The following is a 23651-nucleotide window of genomic DNA, read 5'->3' on the forward strand; positions in this document are numbered from 1 at the left end:
GTTAATCTTTAGTTATTTTTCTAGAGCATTGATTATTATTTATGAATTAGAAGGTAGAGATGTGGTTAGGTTGTTTTTAGTAATGCTTAGGGCTCATTGAATGGTTTTCAGTTTAGTAAGCTGTTGAGGTTTTTTTAAGCAGATTGGGTTGTGTTAGGTTTTATATAGCTTTTTGTGTTTTGTTTTACTTTTATGATGGGGTATGAATTATTAGTAAAAAGAGTGTAGTGGGGTTTTTTTGCTCCTCCTCTAATAAACAGGGTATAATTACTAATACACTTTTAAAACATGTTACTGGGATTGGGATGTAGGGTAGGCCAAAGAAAAAATAAACTAAAGCTATTTGGTACAAATTTCAGTACTTTTATAAAGTTTTTATCCATCATTATTACTGACCTTAGCATAACAGCTATAGTAATCTGTTCTCTTTTACTGTGAAAGTTATGTAGTAGGGACAGTATTGGAGTTATTTTTGGATAAGAAAATAAACTTAGGGACAAGAAAGGCATTAAAACCTCCAAAAAGCTCAGAGACTAGAACAACATAAAGGCCTCCACCCTGAGAGACATGAACTTAAGTAACACCATTACAAAGTCCTTTATCCCAGCACACAGTAAGCACCAATACAATATAATCAGCATGGGTTTTCCTTACTCTTCTGAACCCCACATTCGGCAGCAAATAATAAAATGCTTAGGAAGCTAAGACACAACTCAAAGCACTGCAGGATAACTTCACAGATGCAGACATCTTGTGTTGATCTAGGAAAAGCCTCTAGATTCCAAAGTAAAACCTATGTCACAAATTTCAAATTACAGGGGCCTGGGACTTGGCCTTTTACACCTACAGCCAGGCTGGGCAGCAGGGCAGAGCAGCTCCGGGGCAACTACACCCAGACACCCGTGACACACCAGACAACAGACGAGGGGACACAATGGGGAGACAAAACTCTGGGCCACAAGGACGGCCGCAAGGACTGAGAGAATGCGGAACGAGATGAGCCGGGTGAGAATGAAGGCGAGCTGATGAAGCTCACAGAACCCGGGAGGAAGAAGATGCTGATGGAACAATTAACTCCAGGAACTGCCAAGACAGATGCTCAAGAACCTGAGGGCCGCAGTCCCCTACCTATCTTTGCGTTTCTTCAAGTCCTAAGCCGCAACAATGGATCCTCGCGGCGCACGGCTGTTGACACAGCTCGGAAGAAGACATCTACAAGACATCCGATCGGATGTTTTTCAAAAGAGACGCGATTCCAAGGCCTCTGAGAGCAGCCGAGCCAAGGAGCCCAGAGATCGCAGATGCTATAAGTGACGCTGGGGTTTCTGGTAAGCCCCCAGAAGGGATAAGGGAAGGCACATACAACACAGGAGGCACAAAAGACACAGAAGGCACGATGGACGAGTGACACGCCACGCCCCGAGGCTGCTCTGTCCTGCACACCTCAGCACTGTGAACAAAAGTGAGGCTCTCCCACCGTGCGGCCTAAGGGGCCACAGCCTGGACCTCCCCGTCCCCAAAGCTGACTCAAATATCCCAGGTCACAAGTCCCGACCCGGCACCCCACTTTCATCCCCTCTGCGGGTCGTAGCCTTCGACTCAGCTCTCGGATGCCCGCTGGGGAGGATCCACACGGAGAGCCAAGGAAGGCCACCTGGCTATCCGGGAAGTTCCTGCCATCGCCAGGCTGTCGTCTCTCCGTCAGCTACAAAAAATAAAACAGAAAATCAGCAGCTGATCTTTGCAGGGCGTCGGCCAAAACCCGACAATTCCGCTACTCACGGTCTCCTGCGAACGGCCGTGTCCTGAGGCCGCACAATACGGCCACGCCGGGACCAGGCAGCGTCGTCGCAGGGCACGCCTGAGTTAAGAGAAGAAAAAGTGATGAGGCATTGCTGAGACTTGAACAGGCCCTCGCTCCTCCCCCCGACATCCCCAACTCACGGGAAGCCCTCGGCCCCTTCCTGAAGGCCAGCCACAAGGCCCCTTTACGTGGAAAAGGCTCCGTCACGCGGTCCCTGTGACGCTTCCGCAGGGCTCACGGGAGCGGCGAAGCAGGCGTGCCGGCCGGCTGGCGACGGGGTCTCGACGAAACGCGACTGGACCGCCTAAAGCACGCAAACAAGAAGGGACGCTTGGCGTTGCACCAGAAACTGAGAGCCCAGCGATAACAACAACCTCCCTCCACCGGTCAACGCTCACCTTGCCCGCTTCACCTTGACTGCTGCTAGATGGCTCTATTTCCTAAAAATAAAGACAAAGAGGAGACCTGTAACACAGGGACCGGTTCCAGTTGCCCTGCAAAGACAAACACTGACTTACCTTCTCGGGGGAACCCCCTTACCCTGGATGGGGCGCTCTGCCACTGATTTCATCCATCCGCATCTGAAAGAGAGCTGAGACAAAAGTCAAAGTGCTGCAGGGTAACTTCACAGCTCCAGACATCTTGGTTGATCGAGGAATATGTTCTAGACCCCAACTACACCCTACATCACAAAGTTCAAATTACAGGGGCCTGGGACTTGGCCTTGTACACCTACAGCCAGGCTGGGCAGCAGGGCAGAGCAGCTCCGGGACAACTACACCCAGACACCCGTGACACACCAGACAACAGACGAGGGGACACAATGGGGAGACAAAACTCTGGGCCACAAGGACGGCCGCAAGGACTGAGAGAATGCGGAACGAGATGAGCCGGGTGAGAATGAAGGCGAGCTGATGAAGCTCACAGAACCCGGGAGGAAGAAGATGCTGATGGAACAATTAACTCCAGGAACTGCCAAGACAGATGCTCAAGAACCTGAGGGCCGCAGTCCCCTACCTATCCTTGCGTTTCTTCAAGTCCTAAGCCGCAACAATGGATCCTCGCGGCGCACGGCTGTTGACACAGCTCGGAAGAAGACGTCTACAAGACATCCGATCGGATGTTTTTCAAAAGAGACGCGATTCCAAGGCCTCTGAGAGCAGCCGAGCCGAGGAGCCCAGAGATTGGAGATGTTAAGAACGGCGTCAGGGTTTCTGGTAAGCCCCCAGAAGGGATAAGGGAAGGCACATACAACACGAGAGGCACAAAAGACACAGAAGGCACAACGGACAAGTGAAACGACGCACCCCGAGGCTGCTCTGTCCTGCACACCTCAGCACTGTGAACAAAAGTGAGGCTCTCCCACCGTGCAGCCTAAGGGGCCACAGCCTGGACCTCCCCGTCCCCAAAGCTGACTCAAATATCCCGGGTCACGAGTCCCGACGAGTCCCAACTTTCATCCACTCTGCGGATCTCAGTCATCGACTATGCTCTCGAATGCCCGGTGGGAAGGATCCATGTGGAGCGCCAAGGAAGGCCGCCTCGCCATCCAGAAAGTTCCTGCCATCTCCAGGATATCATCTCCAGGTCAGCTACAAAAAATAAAACAGAAAATCAGCAGCTGATCTGTGCAGGGCGTCGGCCAAAACCCGACAATTCCGCTACTCACGGTCTCCTATGAATGGCTGTGTCCTGAGGCCACATGCTACGGACATGCCGGGTGCCGGACGCCATCAGCACAGGGCACGCCTGAGTTAAGAGAAGAAAAAGTGATGCGGCGTTGCTGAGACTTGAACAGGCCCTCGCTCCTCCCCCCGACATCCCCAACTCACGGGAAGCCCTCGGCCCCTTCCTGAAGGCCAGCCACAAGGCCCCTTTACGTGGAAAAGGCTCCGTCACGCGGTCCCTGTGACGCTTCCGCAGGGCTCACGGGAGCGGTGAAGCAGGCGTGCCGGCCGGCTGGCGACGGGGTCTCGACGAAACGCGACTGGACCGCCTAAAGCACGCAAACAAGGAGGGACGCTTGGCGTTGCACCAGAAACTGAGAGCCCAGCGATAACAACAGCCTCCCTCCACCGGTCAACGCTCACCTTGCCCGCTTCACCTTGACTGCTGCTAGATGGCTCTATTTCCTAAAAATAAAGACAAAGAGGAGACCTGTAACACAGGGACCGGTTCCAGTTGCCCTGCAAAGACAAACACTGACTTACCTTCTCGGGGGAACCCCCTTACCCTGGATGGGGCGCTCTGCCACTGATTTCATCCATCCGCATCTGAAAGAGAGCTGAGACAAAAGTCAAAGTGCTGCAGGGTAACTTCACAGCTCCAGACATCTTGTGTTGATCGAGGAATATGTTCTAGACCCCAACTACACCCTACATCACAAAGTTCAAATTACAGGGGCCTGGGACTTGGCCTTGTACACCTACAGCCAGGCTGGGCAGCAGGGCAGAGCAGCTCCGGGACAACTACACCCAGACACCCGTGACACACCAGACACCCGACGAGGGGACACAATGGGGAAACAAAACTCTGGGCCACAAGGACGGCCGCAAGGACTGAGAGAATGCGGAACGAGATGAGCCGGGTGAGAATGAAGGTGAGCTGATGAAGCTCACAGAACCCGGGAGGAAGAAGATGCTGATGGAATGGCAAACTCCAGGAACCGCCAAGACGGAGGCCCAAGAATCTTATGGCCGCAGTCCCCTACCTATCTTTGCGTTTCTTCAAGTCCTAAGCCGCAACAATGGATCCTCGCGGCGCACGGCTGTTGACACAGCTCGGAACAAGAGGTCTAAAAGACATCCGATCGGATGCTTTTCAAAAGAGACGCGATTCCAAGGCCTCTGAGAGCAGCCGAGCCGAGGAGCCCAGAGATTGGAGATGCTATAAGTGATGCTGGGGTTTCTGGTAAGCCCCCAGAAGAGATAGGGCAAGGCACGTACAACACAAGAGGCACAAAAGACACAGAAGGCACGACGGACAAGTGACACGCCACGCCCCGAGGCTACTCTGTCCTGCACACCTCAGCACTGTGAACAAAAGTGAGGCTCTCCCACCGTGTGGCCTAAGGGGCCACAGCCTGGACCTCCCCGTCCCCAAAGCTGACTCAAAAATCCCAGGTCACGAGCCCCGACCCGGCACCCCGCTTTCATCCCCCCTCTGCGGGTGGTAGCCTTCGACTCAGCTCTCGGATGCTTGGTGGGGTGGATCCACATGGGGCGTGAAGGAAGGCCTCCTCGCCATCTGGGAAGCTCCTGCCATTGCCAGGATGTCGTCTCCTGGTCAGCTACAACCAAGAAGACCAAATATCAATGCAGGATCTTAGTGGCACATCTGTGAAAACCCAGCACTTACCTTCTCTAGAGAATGCCCAGGTTCATGGGCTGCACACTTCACCCCACAGGGAGGCAGAGGCTTGCTTCACAGCAGTATTGGCTGACAGCCAAATGACCACCACCTCAAGGAGGGGAGGAAGACTCTCCAGTCAGTGAGGGCCAGGGAGCCCAGGGTACCCCAAGGATAGAAACCCCAGCTTATACGACAGCAGTAGGCCCGAGCACTCACTATCGCTTCCTGGCTGGCCCTAGCACCAGGGGTACTGCCTGCACCTCTCGGGGGTTCTGGCACTCTGCTGCTTTCGGGTTCCTGCCTGCAGCTGTCTCAAGGAAACGGGAGCGCTGTTAGGGCTGCTGTTTAGGGTTTGAATAGTCCTGTACTCTACCTTATATCCCAACCTATACCCCTTTTATTTTCTCTGTTTGTCTCCAGCCCTCGAGCCCTTGACCTCTGAAGCCCTCCCTCAGCCTCTCCGTGTCACTGCCAAGCTGCCCCGCTGAACCCTACAAACTTACAACCCTACGCTTGCAACCGGGGATGCTCCTTATCCATAGGCCCCAAGAGATGTCCCTTAGCCCGGACCAGGCAATCCACAGTTGCTCCCTACCCTACCTAAGTTTGGCCCTGAGACAGGGCAGAGGCTGACAGAGCCGAACTCTTTGCGGAGGCCAGGCACGAAGCCTTACCAACCGCCGCCTCGAGGAGGGGTGGGAGCAATCCCTGGCTGCGGAGGGACAGAGAGCCCAGGGTGGGGCGGGGCGGGAAACCCCCTGTTTCCCCAACCCTGCGGATCGTCCCCCCACTATCTCTTCCTGGCTGGCCCTAGCACCAGGGAACTGCCTGCACCTCTCGTGGGTTCTGGCACTCTGCTGCTTTAGGGTTCCTGCCTGCAGCTGTCTCAAGGAAACGGGAGCGCTGTGAGGGCTGCTGTTTAGGGTTTGGGGTGGGGTACACCTGAACTCCACCTTACCTATACCCCTTCTTTTCACTGTTCACTCAGCCTTTTTATTTTTGGAATTCTTGTGACAGATTGAGGGCACCAGGGAGGGACTGTCAAGATTAAATCAAAAGGGGAAAGGTCACCCCTGCAACTCCACACTGGCTCAGCTGTTCAGGTGCTGCTTCCTGGCAAAAAGCTTTGTCCATCACCACCTCCTTTAAGCAGTGCTCCACGTCCAGTTGCATCCACGTGCTCCCCCAGACCCTATGAGATGCTCTCACCGTCACTCCATCAGATGCCACTGGGAGCCCACCAGAAACTCCTCTCCTTCAGCAGTTCCATGCCAAAGTTGATTTGCCACTCGTATTTGGCCCTGTAATAACAGCAAAATCATTGCCCTCTGTCAGGCACATGTTGTTAGACACAGGTTTTTCCATAGCCATCTTTTCAAGAACGAAGTGCCATCCCTGCTTGATTGCTAAATCAACAGTAAATTCTGGAAAACCTAAATGAGAAAAAGAATCTAAAAGACTGACGAGTTAATATGGGAATCTTTATGTGATTAAACTAGTATGTTTTGAAATAAAGTAAATTCTTCCGGGTGTACTGCAAAAATCCAATTCCTAAAAAAAAAAACAAAAACAAAAAAACAAACAGCATCAAATTCCCACCCATATGATCAATAGAACCAGCCAAGGGAAAAAAATCTTAACCTAGAAAAAATCCAAACCACCTCAAAAAGATTCAACACTGAAACACAATGCATCCTAACACTTCAACTAACAATACTAAAATAAATTTTAAAAACAAGTATTCCCTCTATCCACACCACCAATACCACATAAAACAAATAAAGCAGTCTCATCACAGCACCCCCAAATCAAAAACCTAAATTGCACTAAAATCTTTAAAATAATCACAAATTAACCCCAAAATAAAGTTTAATCTCACTAACAAAAAAAAACCCAAAACAGGTAACAAACAAAAGCCACGCCATACAACCACCAGCAAAAACAGATGCTATGCTCTTTCACTAACAGTTCTTATCACATCAGCAAAGTTAAACATAAATAAAAAGCAACCCTATTGAACTCCACACATCACACTGAAAGGAATGATGAGCTTGTCTTTACAAACAAGCTGTGGGTCAGTTGATAAGATGTAGCTATCAGTGACAGACGACAGAAACAATGGGATGAATTCCAGTAGAAGATCAAAGAGGCACTGAAAGAACACTATGAGTTCCATAAAAGTTAAGAAGGGATTATGCATTGGGGGTGGAGGGGGAAAAGGTACCCCAGGTGTCAGGCGTTCCGGGCAGTCTGTACCTGTCAAGTACCTCAGCCTATGGGGAAAGGGAGAAGGGACAAGCGGCCGGGAATTAGGATAAAAAAGGAGGCTGTGCCCTCCAAAAATTTGAGAAACCCCAGGGGAATGCCCCATGGCCTCTCCCTTTATTTGAATAAAGTAAAAGGACTCCTCTGTCTCCTTTTTGGATATAAACCTCTGGTGTTCGTGGAGTAATTTTCCTGACAACACCAACTATTAAAAAAAAAAATCAAACCAAGTCACTGAACTCAAAGCCATTCAACTAACCCTAGACATCAGTAAAAAAACCCCAAAGCTCTACATTTATAGTAATACCTGAATAATTACCAAGACTCTATAAAAAATTTTAATAACTAATTAAAAACAAAAAACCAACCTAAACTACAACAAGTTAAAAAACACCACCCCCAAAAATATACCTATAAAAAGCCACCATATAAATGCCTGTGTCCCCAGAAATGAAGCTAATAAGAAACACCACAACAGAAAGGAATCCAAACTTATCATCAACACCTAAACTAAAAAACACAACATTAAATAAATAGAACATATACATTATTATACACCAACTACAAACCAAAAAAAAGATACAATCAATTACTAAAAATCACCTTAAAACCACTCAAAAAACTGCCAAAAATTAAAAACTGCATCTAACAAAAGCCACCTAATTAACACCCAAAACTCAGCTAACCAAACAAACCCTACCCAATCTGAACCCGTACATACAATAAACAAAACCAAATAATACATATCAAAATCTATTTTAATTGGTTCTACCTAAAATACAAACCAACCCATTCATAAAAATCATCTTTATTCAAAAACCAAATTTCACGTAGTGAACACAAAAAAATGAAACAACACACTATGTGCCACCACAAAAACTAATATTGAATAAAAACCACATAAATAACTCTGCTTACTCGATATTACTACCACTATTTATATTTACCTGTATCTCTATAAAAGTATATCTAAAAGTAAAAAATAATTTGACCATTAAGCCAAAGATATACAATAAAAATCAAGATGTCCTAAAATTACATTATATTATATCCCCACCATCTGCTTTATGCTTAAGCAAATTCTGTAACTTCAAAACTAACAAAGAAAAAAAAAACTTTTAACGTACAATCTGTATACAATACTAATGCAGTCTACCCCAAATTCTCTCTCAGCTCTATTGTTTAACCGAGACAACAAAAAATCCATTTTGTACTTTTTTGAAAATAACTTCTCATAGAGAGGAATGACGGGTTTGTCTTTACAAACAAGCTGTGGGTCTGCTGATAAGATGCAGCTATCAGTGAGAGACAACAGAAACAATGGGATGGATTCCACTAAAAGATCAAAGAGGCACTGAAAGAGTATCATGAATTCCACAAAAGCTAAGAATTAAGAAGGGATTATGCGTGGTGGGGGGAAAGGTACCCCAGGTGTCAGGCATTCCGGGAAGCCTGTACCTCTCAAGTACCTCAGCCTATGGGGAAAGGGAGAAGGGACAAGCAGCCGGCCCTCCGAAAATTTGAGAAACCCCAGGGGAATGCCCCATGGCCTCTCCCTTTATTCGAATAAAGTAAAAGGACTCCTCTGTCTCCTTTTTGGACATAAACCTCTGGTGTTTGTGGATTAATTTTCCTGACATCATTGATTAGTGAATACAAAATAATTGCCAAAACCATAGTAACTTCTTCTAAAACTGTTCAACTTTACTCCAATCCCAAAACCCAAGCTACCACCAAAACACCCCACGGCTCAAAAAGACCCACGCCACATCCCAAACACACGTGAAAAAAACACAAAACCTTCTAAACCTCCTGATCTCTACTCCACAACAAATAAACTATCTAATGTTATTCATTCTTCTTCCTACGCCCTACTTATTAAAATAAACATTTTTTTCACTTTTCCTCAAAAAAAAATTTCCTTTAAAATCTATTAAAAAACTAACTGAAACCTGATTTCTATCAAGAAACACATTCATTTTAAAACATTTCCTCCCAATTGATCTCAGACCTTTCCAAGGTTTGGATCCTGTTCCAGTGCACCTGAACCAAATCAACCTGCTCTGGCTCTGGAAACATCAACACCAAACCCAGAGCACGAAGCCCCTCGCTGTCCCTACCCTGCTGTCCCCCGGCCCTGCTCTCTCGCATCCTACGCTGCAGAGCGCTGGGAGCCAGGTTCAGCCCCGAGAATTGTCACATCCATTCCCTCGGACATTCCAGCTTCCACGGGGATATTGCGGGGACCCCCTGCATTCCATTCCCCAGTACAGCACCAAGACAAAGTTCTCACTCGGCCCGCGTCTCCAGAAAATCGCGTGCAAGGCTTAAATAAACCCCGAGGCTTGAGAAATACAGTCTGCCCGAAAAGCCCAGCTCTGCATCCAGGGGAAATGAACATCACAAACAGATTCACGCACCCCAGATGCACGGGACGCTGCCAGCTCGGACCTGCAGTTAACTCGGCAATGGAAAAACCTGAGCTCGAAGCCCTCCTGCAAGGGTACAAAAGGTATTGGACACAGTTTCTAGAAGGCACCACATCGTTATTTAAAGGCACAGCTCGGCTAAAGAGCAATATCGACAAAGCCCCGAGACAAAAAGCCCGTCAGGTCGGGCTTTTCCCCCTCCCCTCCTCCCAGCGGCTTTTGCCAGCGCACTCGGAAGCTGACAAGCCACAAGTGTTCCCCAGTGGCCCCCGCCGGGACTCGCTCCCGGGCTGGCGCCGCTCCAGGTGCGGGGGGACCGGGGGAGCCACGCGAGCCCCGGCAGCGGCGGCACTCGGCACCCGGGGGCGGCCCCACGCTCCCGGCCGGAAAGCGGCTCCTCCGGCGGGCGGGGGCAGCTCCGGCCCCGGGAGAGCCCGGCCCGCCCAGCGGCACCGGGACCGGCCCGAAGGGGCCCCGGCGGTGCCCGAGCCCCGCGCCCGGAGCGGACAGAGCAGCCGGGACAGACACAGCTCCGCGCCGCGGCTCCCGCCTGCCCGCCCGGCCTCAGCACGGCTCTGTCACTCCTCGGGGGCTGCCCAGCCGCCAAATTCCCCAGGGAATGCCAGAAGCGCTGCCGTGCAGGGCTGTAAGGGGTCAGAATCGCTCTCAAAAGCAGCGCCACGGCTCCATGTGACCCCTGCTGGAAAAGCCGGTGTTTCTGTCAATTGAACCCCGGAAACTGAGGCAACGGGGGGGGGGGGGGGGGGGGTGTTCGTGCCTTTTTAAACCAACACGATAGCAAATAAATGAGTGCTCCCCCCCTTCAATTTAATCCCCTAAAAGTAAAAAGTTGTTTTTCCCTTGATTGAAATCTCTCAAATGATAGGAAAAGGGGAACACTCAATCAGACCCTTAAAAAGTAGTGACTATAAGGCTTCCTTCTCAATTTAAACCTCAGGATGATGGAAAGTGGGGGGTTCCCCTCAAGTCAAACCCATAAAATAGCAACAATATTTCCCCCCTTCCATTTAAAATGGAACATGGGGATTCACTGTTCACTGATACCCCTAACACCCTGGAAAAGGCAGGTTTTCCTCCAATCAGCACCCTTTAAATCATAGGTGTGTTGTGAATTCATGTTGTAAATATTGGCTTTCCACAATTATTCTGATAAATATATTATATGCTTTCACTATATTCTTTTCTCTCTTAGCAAGTTATAGGCTTAGATAGGAATTCTGAATGGTAAGGATATGTCTCATCTGGAGAAGGCAAGATAACTCCAACAGGCAAGACAATGGGAGGATCAAGCTGTGGAAAACAGGCTGTTATCAGCAGCAGGAAATGGAGAGCAAACTGTTACCAAAAAGCCGGTACCAGGACGTTGGCAAGGGGGAAAGATATGAAGCCCATCTGCTCTCTGAGGAAGTATAAGGGGCCTGGACTCTTATCAACAAGTGACCATCTGCAGCAGAAAGGAAACCAAAAACTCCGAAATAATGCTGACCAGCTAGACCAGCAAAAATTATGCTGACCAACAGAAAATAAAATTGAAAAAAAATATGATCCAAGAAGGTGGAACCAGGGAGGGGACATGCTTGAATATGCATTAACCTCTCGCAGCAAGGATGGGATAAAAAGGACACTCCTGAGATACCAGGTGTGCTCTTGGCAGCGCGCCAAGGCACCCGGCCGTATCTCTTTGCTTTACTTTATGTCTCTTATTGTCTTTATTAAACATTTTTAAAATTTTACAGGAGTGAACTTCATTTTTCACAGGTGGACTCCCCCCCAGTGTAAAAATAGATAATAACAGGAGTTTCTTCCCTCAATTTATGCCCCCCTTTTGTCCTCATAATACCCATTTCTTCCGGGGGGAATTGGGGAGCAAACGGCAAAATGAAATCAAAAGGGAAAATCCCTTTTGCAAATCCCTGCGAACCCGCACAGGCTTACTTGGCTCAGATGCTGCTTTAAACAATGCTCCATGTCCAGGTGTATCCAGCTGTTCTCCCAGATCCTATGAGACACTCCCAGTATTATTCCATGAAATACCCCCCAGGAGCTCACCAAAAATCCCTCTGCTCCAACTGCTCCACACTCCATGCTCAAGCGAAGTGACAGAAACCCTCCCCCTAAAATAGCCCCGGGCAGGACCCACCCATTCTTTACCATAACTGCTCACACCTGGGGCTGCTCTGAGAGCTCATCAACCTCACAGTTCAGTTTGTGCTGTTGCCATCCTACGGGTGAGGGGAGGGGCAGAAGGGACTTGTCGCTCATTCCCTGGACAGGACATTGTCTGCACCTGACACACTGGGGCACCAGGCTTTCCTTGCTATGGATCAGGACACTTCTCCTCCTGGTGCCCAAGGCTGAAAATGGAATTCCACCTCCACAAGTCCATGTGTTTGAGTTTCACAATTCCCAATGTAATTCCCCATGGATCATAAGCCATCACCTCTAATTTTTCCTCTAGAATCACTGCTGATTTGCCTTTCTGTGGAAGTGCTTGACGCATGGATGCAGAGTTCAGGGGCTTGTTTATGGCTTATCCTGACGAGCACAAATGAAATCCAAACACCCAGAATTACAGGGAAATATGGATAAAGTTTATAAATACTCCTCTTCCCTGCAAATCCCTGGCAACCTCCCATTGACCTTTTACTCTTAACCTCTGAATTTTGACCTTTGACTCTTGACTTTAGCTCTCTGAAGTTTGATTCCCTGATAATTGACCTTGAACCACATAACCTTGGAAAATTAACCCATAACATTGCACCTGGGACCCTTTACTCTTGATCTTTGAACACTGACCATTCACATGTGACCCTTGAAGTTTGAATCCCTGACTTTCCAATTTAACCATTGACCCCTGACCTTTTGCACTTGACCTCAGCCCTTTGACCCTGCCCCAACATCAATATTACTGACCTACAGTGATTTCAGCATATGAATGCTACCACAGTTATCTCACCCAGCCGTGTCAATACCACTATCAGTCTCTATCCCAGCCCCAGTGATTATAGCTCCAGCCCTAGTGATCCCTTCCCTGCCCCAGTGATTTCAGCTCTTGGCCCACGAGCTTTATTTCACTGCAAGCTCTCTTCTTCCAGCTCCACATCCACTTCCTTTTCCCTCCGCTCTGCTAGGTGAAGCTGCTCCAGGTTGAGACAAAGGATTTTTGTTCTTGGTTCCAGCTCTGAGGTTTCACCTTAAGGCCGAGAAATGCCACTCCAACCCCATCCCAACCCCAAAGCAATCTTTACTGTATTTACAGCCTGCCCCGTTGTGTACCATTCTATGCTTGCTTCCCACATGTACAGTCACTATCCCCTCAGAACAGTGTTTGCAGCAGTCCCCATCCCAGCCCCAGTGACTTCAGCTTCAGTCCCACAAGCTTTATTTGACTGCCAGCTCTTGTGCTATCCTTCTGCCTCCTCATCTTCCCAGCAGTGCCACATCATGCTGCTTTCTGGCTCTCCAGGCAGGATCTCTGTTTTAGCTCTAGCTCTCTGTGGTTTGAGCTTAGCTCTTGAACCCACATTCCAGCCCCAACCTGACCATCCTTACTGGAGGAACAGCTCTGCAAGGCCCTATCCCCGCCCTTACACTGATTTCAGCTCCAGCCACGCAGTTCGCATCCCAGCTCCATATTCCTTATCCCAGCCCCACAACAGTTTTACCCTAAACCCTACCATGTTTCTGTCTGCTCCAGCTCTGCTTCCTGAGTTCCTGCTCCTCAGCTTCCCACTTCTGGTGGCTGAAAGTTGCTCCCGCTTCTCACTGCAACCCAGGGCTGTTGATCAGGCCACAAGTCAGTTATTACTATCACTTCAATGTCTCTAGATACTGTCCTACCCACCCTAATGGGAGCCCAACTTTGGGGACACTTGAGGCCTCTAGCCCAACAGGTACCTTCCCCCTCCCCCTGGGTCTCAGCCCAGCACTTGCCCAAAGGCCCCCCCTCACCCCCCCCAGGCATTACCAGGGGCTGGGAATAGCCATTGGGCCCCTGCTCCCCCATCCCAAAAGGTGCCCTTGGGCCCTCCCAGCCCCCAGACCCTCAGACTCTCCTTGGTACCAGCAGACAGGGGCTGCTAATCCCCCAGGCACCTCCTGCAGGCCCTGAGCTGCAGCTCCATCCCCTTCCCCCATGGCATTTATCCAGCTCCAGCCTCAGTATTTCCATTGCCCCACATTGGTTTAGGCATGATTCAAGTGCCAAGGTCTTTATTCCACACTCTGGGGCTTTATGTCTCCACTGGTCCCACAATGGGTGTTTCAGCCCCAGCCCCACAATCTCTACTGAATTAACATCAGCTATCCAGCAAAAAAGCCCCTAAAGTAATTAATTTTAAGAATTAATTAATAAATAACATTTAATTAATAATTAAATCATAAATAATAATGAACTAGTAAATAATCAATATTTTACTAATTAATAATTTATATTTATTTAATATTTAATTAATAATCAATAAATAATAACTAATAAATATTAGCTAACTAATAAATAATAAATATTGAATTAAATAATTATTAATAAATATTTATTATTTAATAGTATTAAATAATTAGTAAATAACAAACTAATAAATAATAAATATTGAATTAAATAATGATTAACAAATAGTATTTAATAATAGTAGATAATATTTAATCATTATTTATTAATACTTAGTTAAACTAATACATATAAGGATAACAATATATCTTGTTAAAAGTAATTATAATTAATAATAATTTTATTATTTTAATAAAACAAGCAAAACAAAGCAACGTAATAAAGAAAATCGTTATTATTTTAAATAAAATCAAACTAAAATAATAAAAACTAAAAAACCCAGCTTTATTCTCGATATTTTAAACATTATCTTCGATCCAGAAACTACAAAACAGATCCTCTCTGTCCCGCAGAAACAACAGCTCATCTCCCTGTGCCACTCCAGACCCCGCACCCGCCTCCGGCCGCCCGAAAAGCCCAGGACGTGGCAGAAAGAATTGGCCACGACCAGCCCCGCCGCCCCAGGACACCGCCGGCCCCCAGATGCTGGCCCCAGCAGACGCGGGCATGGCACCCGACCTCACCGGCGCTCCCCGGATCAGCGAGCGCAGGGCTCCCGTCCTGGCGCACCGGCGCTCCCTGGATCGCGCCCGCGCACCTCCCGCTACCGCCCGCCTCTCCACCGCTCGCCGCCGAACTAAGGCCCGCACCCCTCCAGCTCACACTATTTATAGCCCACACCGGCCAGCCCAGCCAATCACAGCCCGAGGCAGCGCCGGGCCCGCCAATCCCAGCCCGCCCGTTCCCGCCGCGCTCGTCTCCGCGACCCCCCGCTGTCCCCTCAGGCCTCGCTCCCGCGATCCCGCCCGCTCCCCCCCTTCTCCCCGTTTCTTTGGGCGAAGTTACGGCCGGGACCTGAACGGGGAGCCCCCGCCCACCCTTCCCGGGACCCAGCAGCACCTCTCGGGGCTGCGGCAGCTCGGCTCTGCCGGCTCCCAAAGCGACAGCGGCCGGAGCGGCACCCCAGCAAAACGGGGGAGCGGGAACGGGCCACGACTCAGCAGGCTGAGCTTGGCGAGACCGCTCCTGGATTCAAAGGGCGGCAGTGATTGGCCACCTAGAACCCTGACCTAGAACATGACCTAGAACCATAACCTAGAACCCTGACCTAGAACCATAATCTAGAACCCTGACCTAGAACATGACCTAGAACCCTGACCTAGAACCATAACCTAGAACCATAATCTAGAACCCTGACCTAGAACCATAATCTAGAACCATGACCTAGAACCGTGACCTAGAACCATAATCTAGAACCCTGACCTAGAACCCTGACCTAGAACCCTGACCTAGAACCATAATCTAGAACCATGACCTAGAACCCTGACCTAGAACTATGACCTAGAACCCTGACCTAGAACCATAATCTAGAACCCTGACCTAGAACCCTGACCTAGAACCATAATCTAGAACCCTGACCAAGAACATGTTCTGTACATCTGTAGTGGTGCTGAGTTTTCCTTTGGTTAAGGAGACCTTAACCACATTCACTGTGGGGAAAGCTGATGGACTCCTGACTGCAGGGCTGGGGTGATGGTGCTGCCTTCTGCATGCCTTTCCTTTGTGGACACAAACCAGTGCAAAAGCAAGGTCCTGAAGCAACCGGGATCCTCCTGAGAGGGCCACTCCGTTCCAGCAGCAGTGCTGAACACACTCCCCCTCCTCTCCCAGCCCTGGCCAGCGCTACAGCAGGCAGAGGAGGGAGCTGCCTGGGGAAAATGGAATCTTGGCCCTGCTCCACCAGGTACCAACCTCTTCCTCTGCTAGACAATGTGCCTTCACACAAAAGACGAGTCCCCAAAGGATGGGCCTTGCAGGCTCTTGCCTTGGAGTGGGAGCAGCTCCACCCTGCTGTTATTCTGCTGACTGTGTGAGTGTGCTGCCTCTCCCTGATGAATTAATCTTGATCTGCGGTGTCATAAAATACGCTCTTCTGATTTTATTATATTCATCTAAGGTTGTATTTCTTCTTAGCTTTAGATTTCTCGTTAACGTGAGATGAAAGCGGAAATATCTGCTCTGTGTTTTCAAGATGCAGACGGTCCCTGTACAGCTCAGTTTGGGTGTGTGGTTTGCCTCATCTTCTCACAAAAACATGTTGAAAGGGCAGGAATAGTGAATGAGTTATAATAAGCAAACTACTCCATGCTGTGAGAGTAAATTAAAAACTTGCAGTATCTTTGTCTAAATTGCAAACTAACCAGCGAATCTTGTACTTTGGAGACTTGAATTAAGGGCTTTATTCCTCCTGTTATTTAAAATCTGATGATGATTCTGATTTCTCTGCTTTTTCATGTCTGTGAGGAACCAATAAGGCTACCGAGTCACAGACTGAGAAGTAGCTGTAATGATTCAAATGACCTAAGCCTAAGGAGAGAGTACTGAAGTGTTCAAAAGAGAACCCAAACCTTTCCAGCTGATGAGCTCGGAGGAAATATTAGCTGATCATTCCATTGTGGCTCGTTTATTTAAATCAGATCCTGGTGTCTTCTGTAGTGTGGCCAGCACTTGTCAGCAGCCATTTAGTGTGATATATTGGTGTCAAACTTCTTGTCAGGATGTTGGTTGACAGCAGCAGTAAAAACTGTTGAACGCAGCAAAGAGATTTAAAAATGCTCAAGTGTTTTTTAAAATGCTTGTCAGGTACCTTTCTGTGGCTGTGTCACACCTAATGGGCTGTAAAGATGTCACTATAAATCAGTGCTGAAAATGGGACTGGGTACTAAATGCAGGGGTATAAGGAAGGGCAGAGAGAAGAGATCCTTGGAAGGCATTTTGGAAAACTGCTGTGAGGCCAGGAGGCCTTCGGTTCATCCCCAGTGATGCCACGGTTGGCTTAGTCCTGCCCAGCAGCGACAATCCAAGTGTTACATGGACAGTTTTTCTCCCAGCTTCTCTGCCCCAGGAGGCCCACTCCCAACAGGAGGAGATGAAAAGAAGCCTGGACTTCTTTTTGAGAAGGAAATTTTAGGAGGCTCTGTGCCAGCTAAATCCCTGGCTCAGCTGAGGGTTCACGGGGCAGCCTGCCTTGGATCAGAACCAGCCAAAACCGAGTCTTCATGCCTAAATATGTCCTGCTTCCTGTAGTTTTTCCCTGCCTTGCTCTTTCTGCTGCACATTTCCTCCCTGTTGTTCATTTTCCAGGGACAAGAATTAGTTCCTTCAGCCAGGCAGACTTGGCCTCTGGCAGCATCCAGTACGTCCACACCAGTGAGGAGGAAAAGCACACGGATGCCTTCACCTTTTCTGTGTCTGATGGGACAAACGAGGTCAGTCCCAGCCTGACTTTTGCCTGAGTGGGCAGATGTGGCTGTTCCTCCTTCTCCTGCTGTGGGATTTCCCACATCGCTCAGGTCAGGGAGGGAGGAAGGCCTGTGCAGGGAACAGGGAGCCACCTGCCCTGTGGGCTCACCAAGAGCTGGGTGCCTGGTTTTCAGCTGCTTGCCAACTGTTGCTGGAGCTTGGCTTTGATCCAGTGCATTGACAGCGTAGTGACGACAGCCAGCCCCTGGAGAAATGCCTTTTTCCTGCTTCCTGAAAGAGAAGAAGTCTAGCTGCACATAGAGGGAGAGGGGCAAAACTGAGTGAGAGAGGGAGGGAAAGTGGATGTCCGTAAATATCACAGAAAGAGGGAGAATTAATGAGTGGGGAGGGATAAAGAAGTGATCTGGGCTTAGCAGCTCAGACAAGGCTGAAATGAAGAGACCCAAACAGGGGATCGCTGTGCTCTTGCGATGAAGTCACACTCTTGGAAGGCTGAATTCGGCAAGGGAAGCTTTTCTTCCTGTCCGAGGTGAGCCAGACATTTGACATCACCATAAACCCCGTGGATGACTCCTTGCCCATCGTGCAAATCTTTGGGATGACAGTTCAGGAAGGGGTGAGAAAAACCATCACGGAGTTTGAGCTCAAAGCGACAGATGCTGACACAGAGGTAAGGCAGGACCACCCCCAGCCTCCTTGCTCCCCTCTTGTGCTGCACATCTGGGCTTGTGTTTAAAGACTTAACGCTGAATTTATGCTCAGCATGGATGGAAATGGCACTTCCTCTTCTTCCTGGGTCTGGCCAGAGGCTGAGCTGTCTAACACTGGCTCTATCTCACTGCTGTTTCCCCTGCAGCAAGAGATCTGGCTGCCTGAGCCAAAATCCTGCCCCCAAGGTTTTTGCCCTGGCAGAAGTGGCAAGGGACACGCTGCCCAGAATGGCTGCAGGACTGGGGGCTGCTCTTGTGTTCGTGGAGCAGGCACAGGGGTGGGTGGGAGCTGTCTCAGACCAGCTGAAGCAGGAATTCAGTAGGATGTGCCTTGTTTTATAGGGAGACACCTACAAAACAAAATCCCTTGGGAGAGGGACAAGGACAGGGCGGGGCTTAGGGGGAACCAGGAATGTTCTGTGCTAACCCTTGTGTTGGGAACACCAACGCAGGGGAGCGGCCTGGCCAGAATCCCTGTCCGGGCCTCCTGAGCTGGAAGGGCAGTGTCCTGAGGTCGTGTCCCCAGCTTTGCCCCTCCATGTCCGGGCACAGGTGGAGTCCCTGACGTTCGGGGTGGTGCAGCCGCCCCGGCACGGGCTTATGGAACGCAGCGGCCATGGGCAGCGTCCTCTGCAGGCCACCACCTTCACCATGGATGACTTCACATCTACCAGAAGCGCGGCAGCTACAGGCACCGCGGCGGCAGCGCGCTCAGGGACCGCTTCACCCTCACCGTCTCCGACGGCACCAGCCCCCTCTTCGTGGTGCAGGAGGGAGGGAAGAAGGTCAGGCAGGAGAAGGGATGGGAGAGGGCCTTGGGAGCTCACAGGGATCTGCCTCCTCTCGGGGCAGGGGGGGACTGAGATGCTGACTGAATGTTCTCAGTCACGTCTTTGCTTCTTCCCCTCCCTGCAAACTCTGCCCTTGGTGCCAGCAGAGCCGAAGGGAGCCGAGCTGGTGACGTGGTGGCTGAGGCTCTGACTTGCACAGTAACCCCCGTGTCTCTGAACTGTTGTCAGGTGTGGCCCACATCATGTTTAAGGTGGAGATCGTGTCCAACGAAGACCGGGAGTGGCACGAGTCCTTTTCTCTGGTGCTGGGCCCAGATGATCCTGTGGAAGCAGGACCTAGGGACCTGCTGATTCAAGGCTGAAGTGAACCTTTAAGAAATGAGGAACAGGTTGAGTATGGAATTATCAGAGCGCAGCACAACTCGCTGCCTGTTGAGGAGGGTGAAACAGAGAAACCTTATGAATGTGATTGTTTGGCAGAACATTCTGAAAAAAGAAGGCTAGAATCGAAGTAGAAATGAAAGCCTGCTTTGAGTCATAAGATACAGAGTACTGGTTACTATATGACCAGAGAACAATAGCCAAGCCAGCTAAAGGAAAATCCCTGCTGATAAAACAATGCCCTTCTGCTGACAGAAAGCCCAAAGGCCAAGAAGCAAGGAAAGAACTTGTAAAGCTTGTAGAGCCTCAAATGCAACACTGTATGTAAAGTCTTTAGTGGGTGTATCTCATAGTGATTGGATACTGGGAATTAGAATATTCACTGTAGAAAAAGATACATTGGATTGTGACAAGAACTTTGCTCTCTTAGCTTTTCACTCTTAAACCTCTCTCTCTTAACCTCTCTCGTACCTCTTAACCTCTCTCGTACCTCTTGGCTCTTCTCTCTTACCCCTTTACTCCTCTCTCAGCTCCCCTCTCCCCCTCTCTTACCTCTTCCACTCTTTCCCTCTCTTACTCTTACCCTCTTGGTTTTTCCCCTCTTACCCCTCTCTTGTCTCCCCCCTCTCCTAAGCCTCCCTGGTTTCCCCCGCTCTCCCTCTGTTGCTCTTACTCCCTCCCTCCCCTTTTCCAACCTCTCCTCCCCTGCTCTCCCTGCTCTCCCCCCTCCCCTGGACCACGTGGATGCCGAGGCTGGTGGTGGACAGAGGTGTCCCCTCTCTTTACCCTTATAATAAATTGCTTATACCTGAACAGCTTGACCCTGGAGAAGTCTCTCACCGCAAGCGAGCATTTTACACAGCAATATCTAATCAATGATTTCTAAACATTTATCCAAGCTTAAACAGCTTATTCCTAATTATCACCACCTTTAGAACCAGCGCTCACCTGCCCCTGCAATACACAGGCACAGGGAGGGAGCTGCAGTTATTTACACAACAGAACAAGTAACATACCAAATTAAACACCCAGCACTATACCTCACTTTTGGAAACAAAACCTGGGCACACACTTTAGTGTGCAAAAGCCCTGTAAGAATAAAACCTGCTCTAAATATCTTAGGCATCAAGCCACAGACACGCCTATGAAATTCAGTGCAGCAGTGACAAAAAAAAGGAATTATTTCCTTAACCTGTGAATAATCCCCTCTAAGATTCTGTGATGCAGTTGCCGCTGCACACAGCCACAAGCGGCCATTTTATTAACAGGCAAAAGAACAAAGGCAATCCCAATTTCTCCCTTTTTGTCTGCAAAGAAACAGAGAAGGGAGAGATGCTTCTCAGAGGAGCATGGTAAAAAGACACATGGTGTAGAATATGGAACAGCTGATGGTTCAGCATCTCTTCTACTGCAAGATCTAGAGGATATCTGATGATACCTTGGAGGCAGGAGTCACAAAAGCTGCCGGAGAGGGAATAGAAAAGAGCTCAACGCTATCTGCTCTTACATTTTAGCACTGTGACCTTTACCTTAACTTACAGTTAAGTGTTTCTAACAGTGTAAATCCCTTTTGTTTTGATTTTAACAGAGTGCAAGAATTCAGTGATGAAGTAACAGTGGCATACAGCCTTTCATTTCCCCTGGTCCTCTCACCCAGCAATGAGGTCTCACAACAACAATACAACAATGAATAGTTATAGAAGGTAACTCACTGTGCTGAAGAGTTCTTCAGAAGGATGGAAGCCACAATTGAGGCAGATCCTTGGACAGACAAGCCAGAGGTGTTTAGGCCTTGTGTTTCCTCATTACCCCAGAACCAGCCCCTAAAGGGGAACACAAAGTTCACAGGCTTGTATTTGGAATTAACGCCATATAAAGAACAAAACATCCTAAAAAAGCTACATATCATACAAATAAACCAGCTACCTTCTTTATGCCGCTTTTCTGTGGAGCCACAACTTCACAGAAGTAGATCTTGTTCTATCAATACAATGTTTTATTATTGATGGGCTTGTTGAAATCAGAGTGAACTCCAAGCACCCAGATATTCACAGAAGACAAACATCTCTCTGAATACAACTGAAAAGGCCAGAAGGGCTGCTCCATTTTACCCCTGATAGCCACGTTTGTCTCTAGAGTACATCAGATGATCAATGCACGGCCTTGAATCTATTTTTTTTCCCCCTGTGTTCCTCCTTTCCATCCTTCTGCGTAGCCTTGTAGCAGATAAATCTGTTCAATAAAGGGCCCAGCTGACTGTGAGCAGAAGGCAAAGCAGAGGATTTGTCAGCATGAAAACCCACACTGCAAAGATGAACGAGCATCAGGGGCAGTTAAAAATCTGCTAGAAATTAGTGCTAATGTCACACTACCCTCTCTTCCCTGTTTTCCATATCCAAAAGGAAAGGAAGTTGTGCATGAGCCAGAAAAGCTAAAAGGGTCGGGCAATGTGCTCACCTGCCATCCCACACAGCTGGGTGTGACTTAATGCACCAAACACAATGGAATTGTAGACAGCTGGGCAATAGACACCACGAAGCACACAGGTTTTCAGTGCTGTCAGCAGCTGCAAGGGGAGGATTGCCTCCAAGAAACATATCAAAACAATGAAAATTTAAAAAAAACAAATTAACATCTATTTCCACCACACATGTTTAAATTTATATACTATATTCATTTATATATGACAAGCAATATATAAAGTATCAAAATATATTATTTTAACATGTATACGTATGTTATTATATATTAAATATATTATATACATTTTAATGATATATATTTATTATATATATAATACATATATTAAATAAATATAAATAATATATATTAAATATAAATCTGTTTGTATATATTGGCATTACTTATATATCTTTACTTTTCTGGTTGCACGTATGTCTATATCTTTATATATTTAATATACATTTCTATGTTTTTATTTTTGTTGTATTTATTTAAAAGCCCCGAAGCTAACCTAATAAAAACCAAACAGTCCCTTTATCTTAAACGGTATTTAAAAATATTTTAATATATAATTTTTATCATATTTATATACCTTGTTGATATACATAACACATAACATATCCTAAAAGATATCATATTACCATCTATACGTACAGAAATCATATTATAGATTATAAATCAATATATATGTATATATTGCTATTACTTATTTTTACACCTACATATATATATATATGTCTATATATATATATTTCTCTATACCTTTATATATTCATTCTTTAAATATTTTATTTATTTGTATTTTTCTTATTTATTTAAAAGCCCTGCCTCTAACTAAATAAAAACCAAGCAGCCCCTTTATCTTCAATATTTTTTAATATCTATTGTGATCATCTTTATACTTACAGGTATATACTCGGTTGCTAACCTGCCCCCGCCCCACCCGCCGCTCTCACTGTTCCGGCACACAGAGCAGCCGCCTCCTCGGGCTGCTTCGGTCCCAGGGCCGGGGAGCGACCGTTCGGTCCCGATGCCATTGGGGTTTCCGCCATTTCCCCGGGCCGTGGGGGAGAGAACGGAGCGAGAGGAGCGGCAGCAACGTACGGGTCGTCACGAGTGCCAGAAGCCCCAGAACACGGCCGCGGCAAGGACCCCGGCAGAGAGAGGCGTCTTCACCGCTGCCTGTCGGTGCCCGACCGGCTCGCGCCTGGCCCGGGCACTGCCGAGCGCACAGCCCGTGTCCGCACGGCCAGAAAAGCCATGGAAAATTGCACCGGAGCGGCGTCGGCGCCGGGGTGTTTGTCAGGCAGTCGAAAGCATGCACCCACTGCCCAGGGTCCTTCCATTTTCCCGCCTTTTTGGCCGCCATCCTTGGAAGGTCAAGCCAGCCACGACCGGGCAGCCATCCTGTGTGTGTCATGACATCACTTCCGCCCTTCCTCGCCACCATCTTTGTTGTGGCTGAAGCCACTTCCGGCTGAGCGGCCAGCTTTGTTATGGCACAATTAAGGCCCCCGCTGCTCTCAGCACGTCTAACTTGTGTGAACGAAAAACCTGCCGACGCCGACCGATTCCGAGCACTCCGCCCGATTTTCCGCCGCCTTTCCCGGGGCGAGGATGATGGCA

General features: G+C 48.4%; 1 protein-coding gene across 1 annotated transcript; it reads right to left on the reverse strand.

Moving 5' to 3' along the window:
- Window positions 1–342: 342 nt before the first annotated feature.
- On the reverse strand, window positions 343–23651 carry LOC147653853 (uncharacterized). Its single transcript, XM_086879454.1, has 12 exons — window positions 22932–23651; window positions 22020–22146; window positions 21275–21385; window positions 13548–13648; window positions 6365–6456; window positions 3895–4077; window positions 3637–3800; window positions 3474–3553; window positions 2203–3396; window positions 1945–2108; window positions 1783–1861; window positions 343–1705 (listed from the first exon to the last, which is right to left on the reverse strand). Exon 1 carries the CDS (start codon window positions 23473–23475, stop codon window positions 22978–22980), a length of 498 nt encoding a protein of 165 aa, XP_086735580.1. The 5' UTR covers window positions 23476–23651; the 3' UTR covers window positions 343–1705; window positions 1783–1861; window positions 1945–2108; window positions 2203–3396; window positions 3474–3553; window positions 3637–3800; window positions 3895–4077; window positions 6365–6456; window positions 13548–13648; window positions 21275–21385; window positions 22020–22146; window positions 22932–22977.

This window comes from Cyanistes caeruleus, chromosome 3 (assembly GCF_971803275.1).
Source record: "Cyanistes caeruleus chromosome 3, bCyaCae1.hap1.1, whole genome shotgun sequence".
In the NCBI taxonomy this organism is placed as follows: domain Eukaryota; kingdom Metazoa; phylum Chordata; class Aves; order Passeriformes; family Paridae; genus Cyanistes; species Cyanistes caeruleus.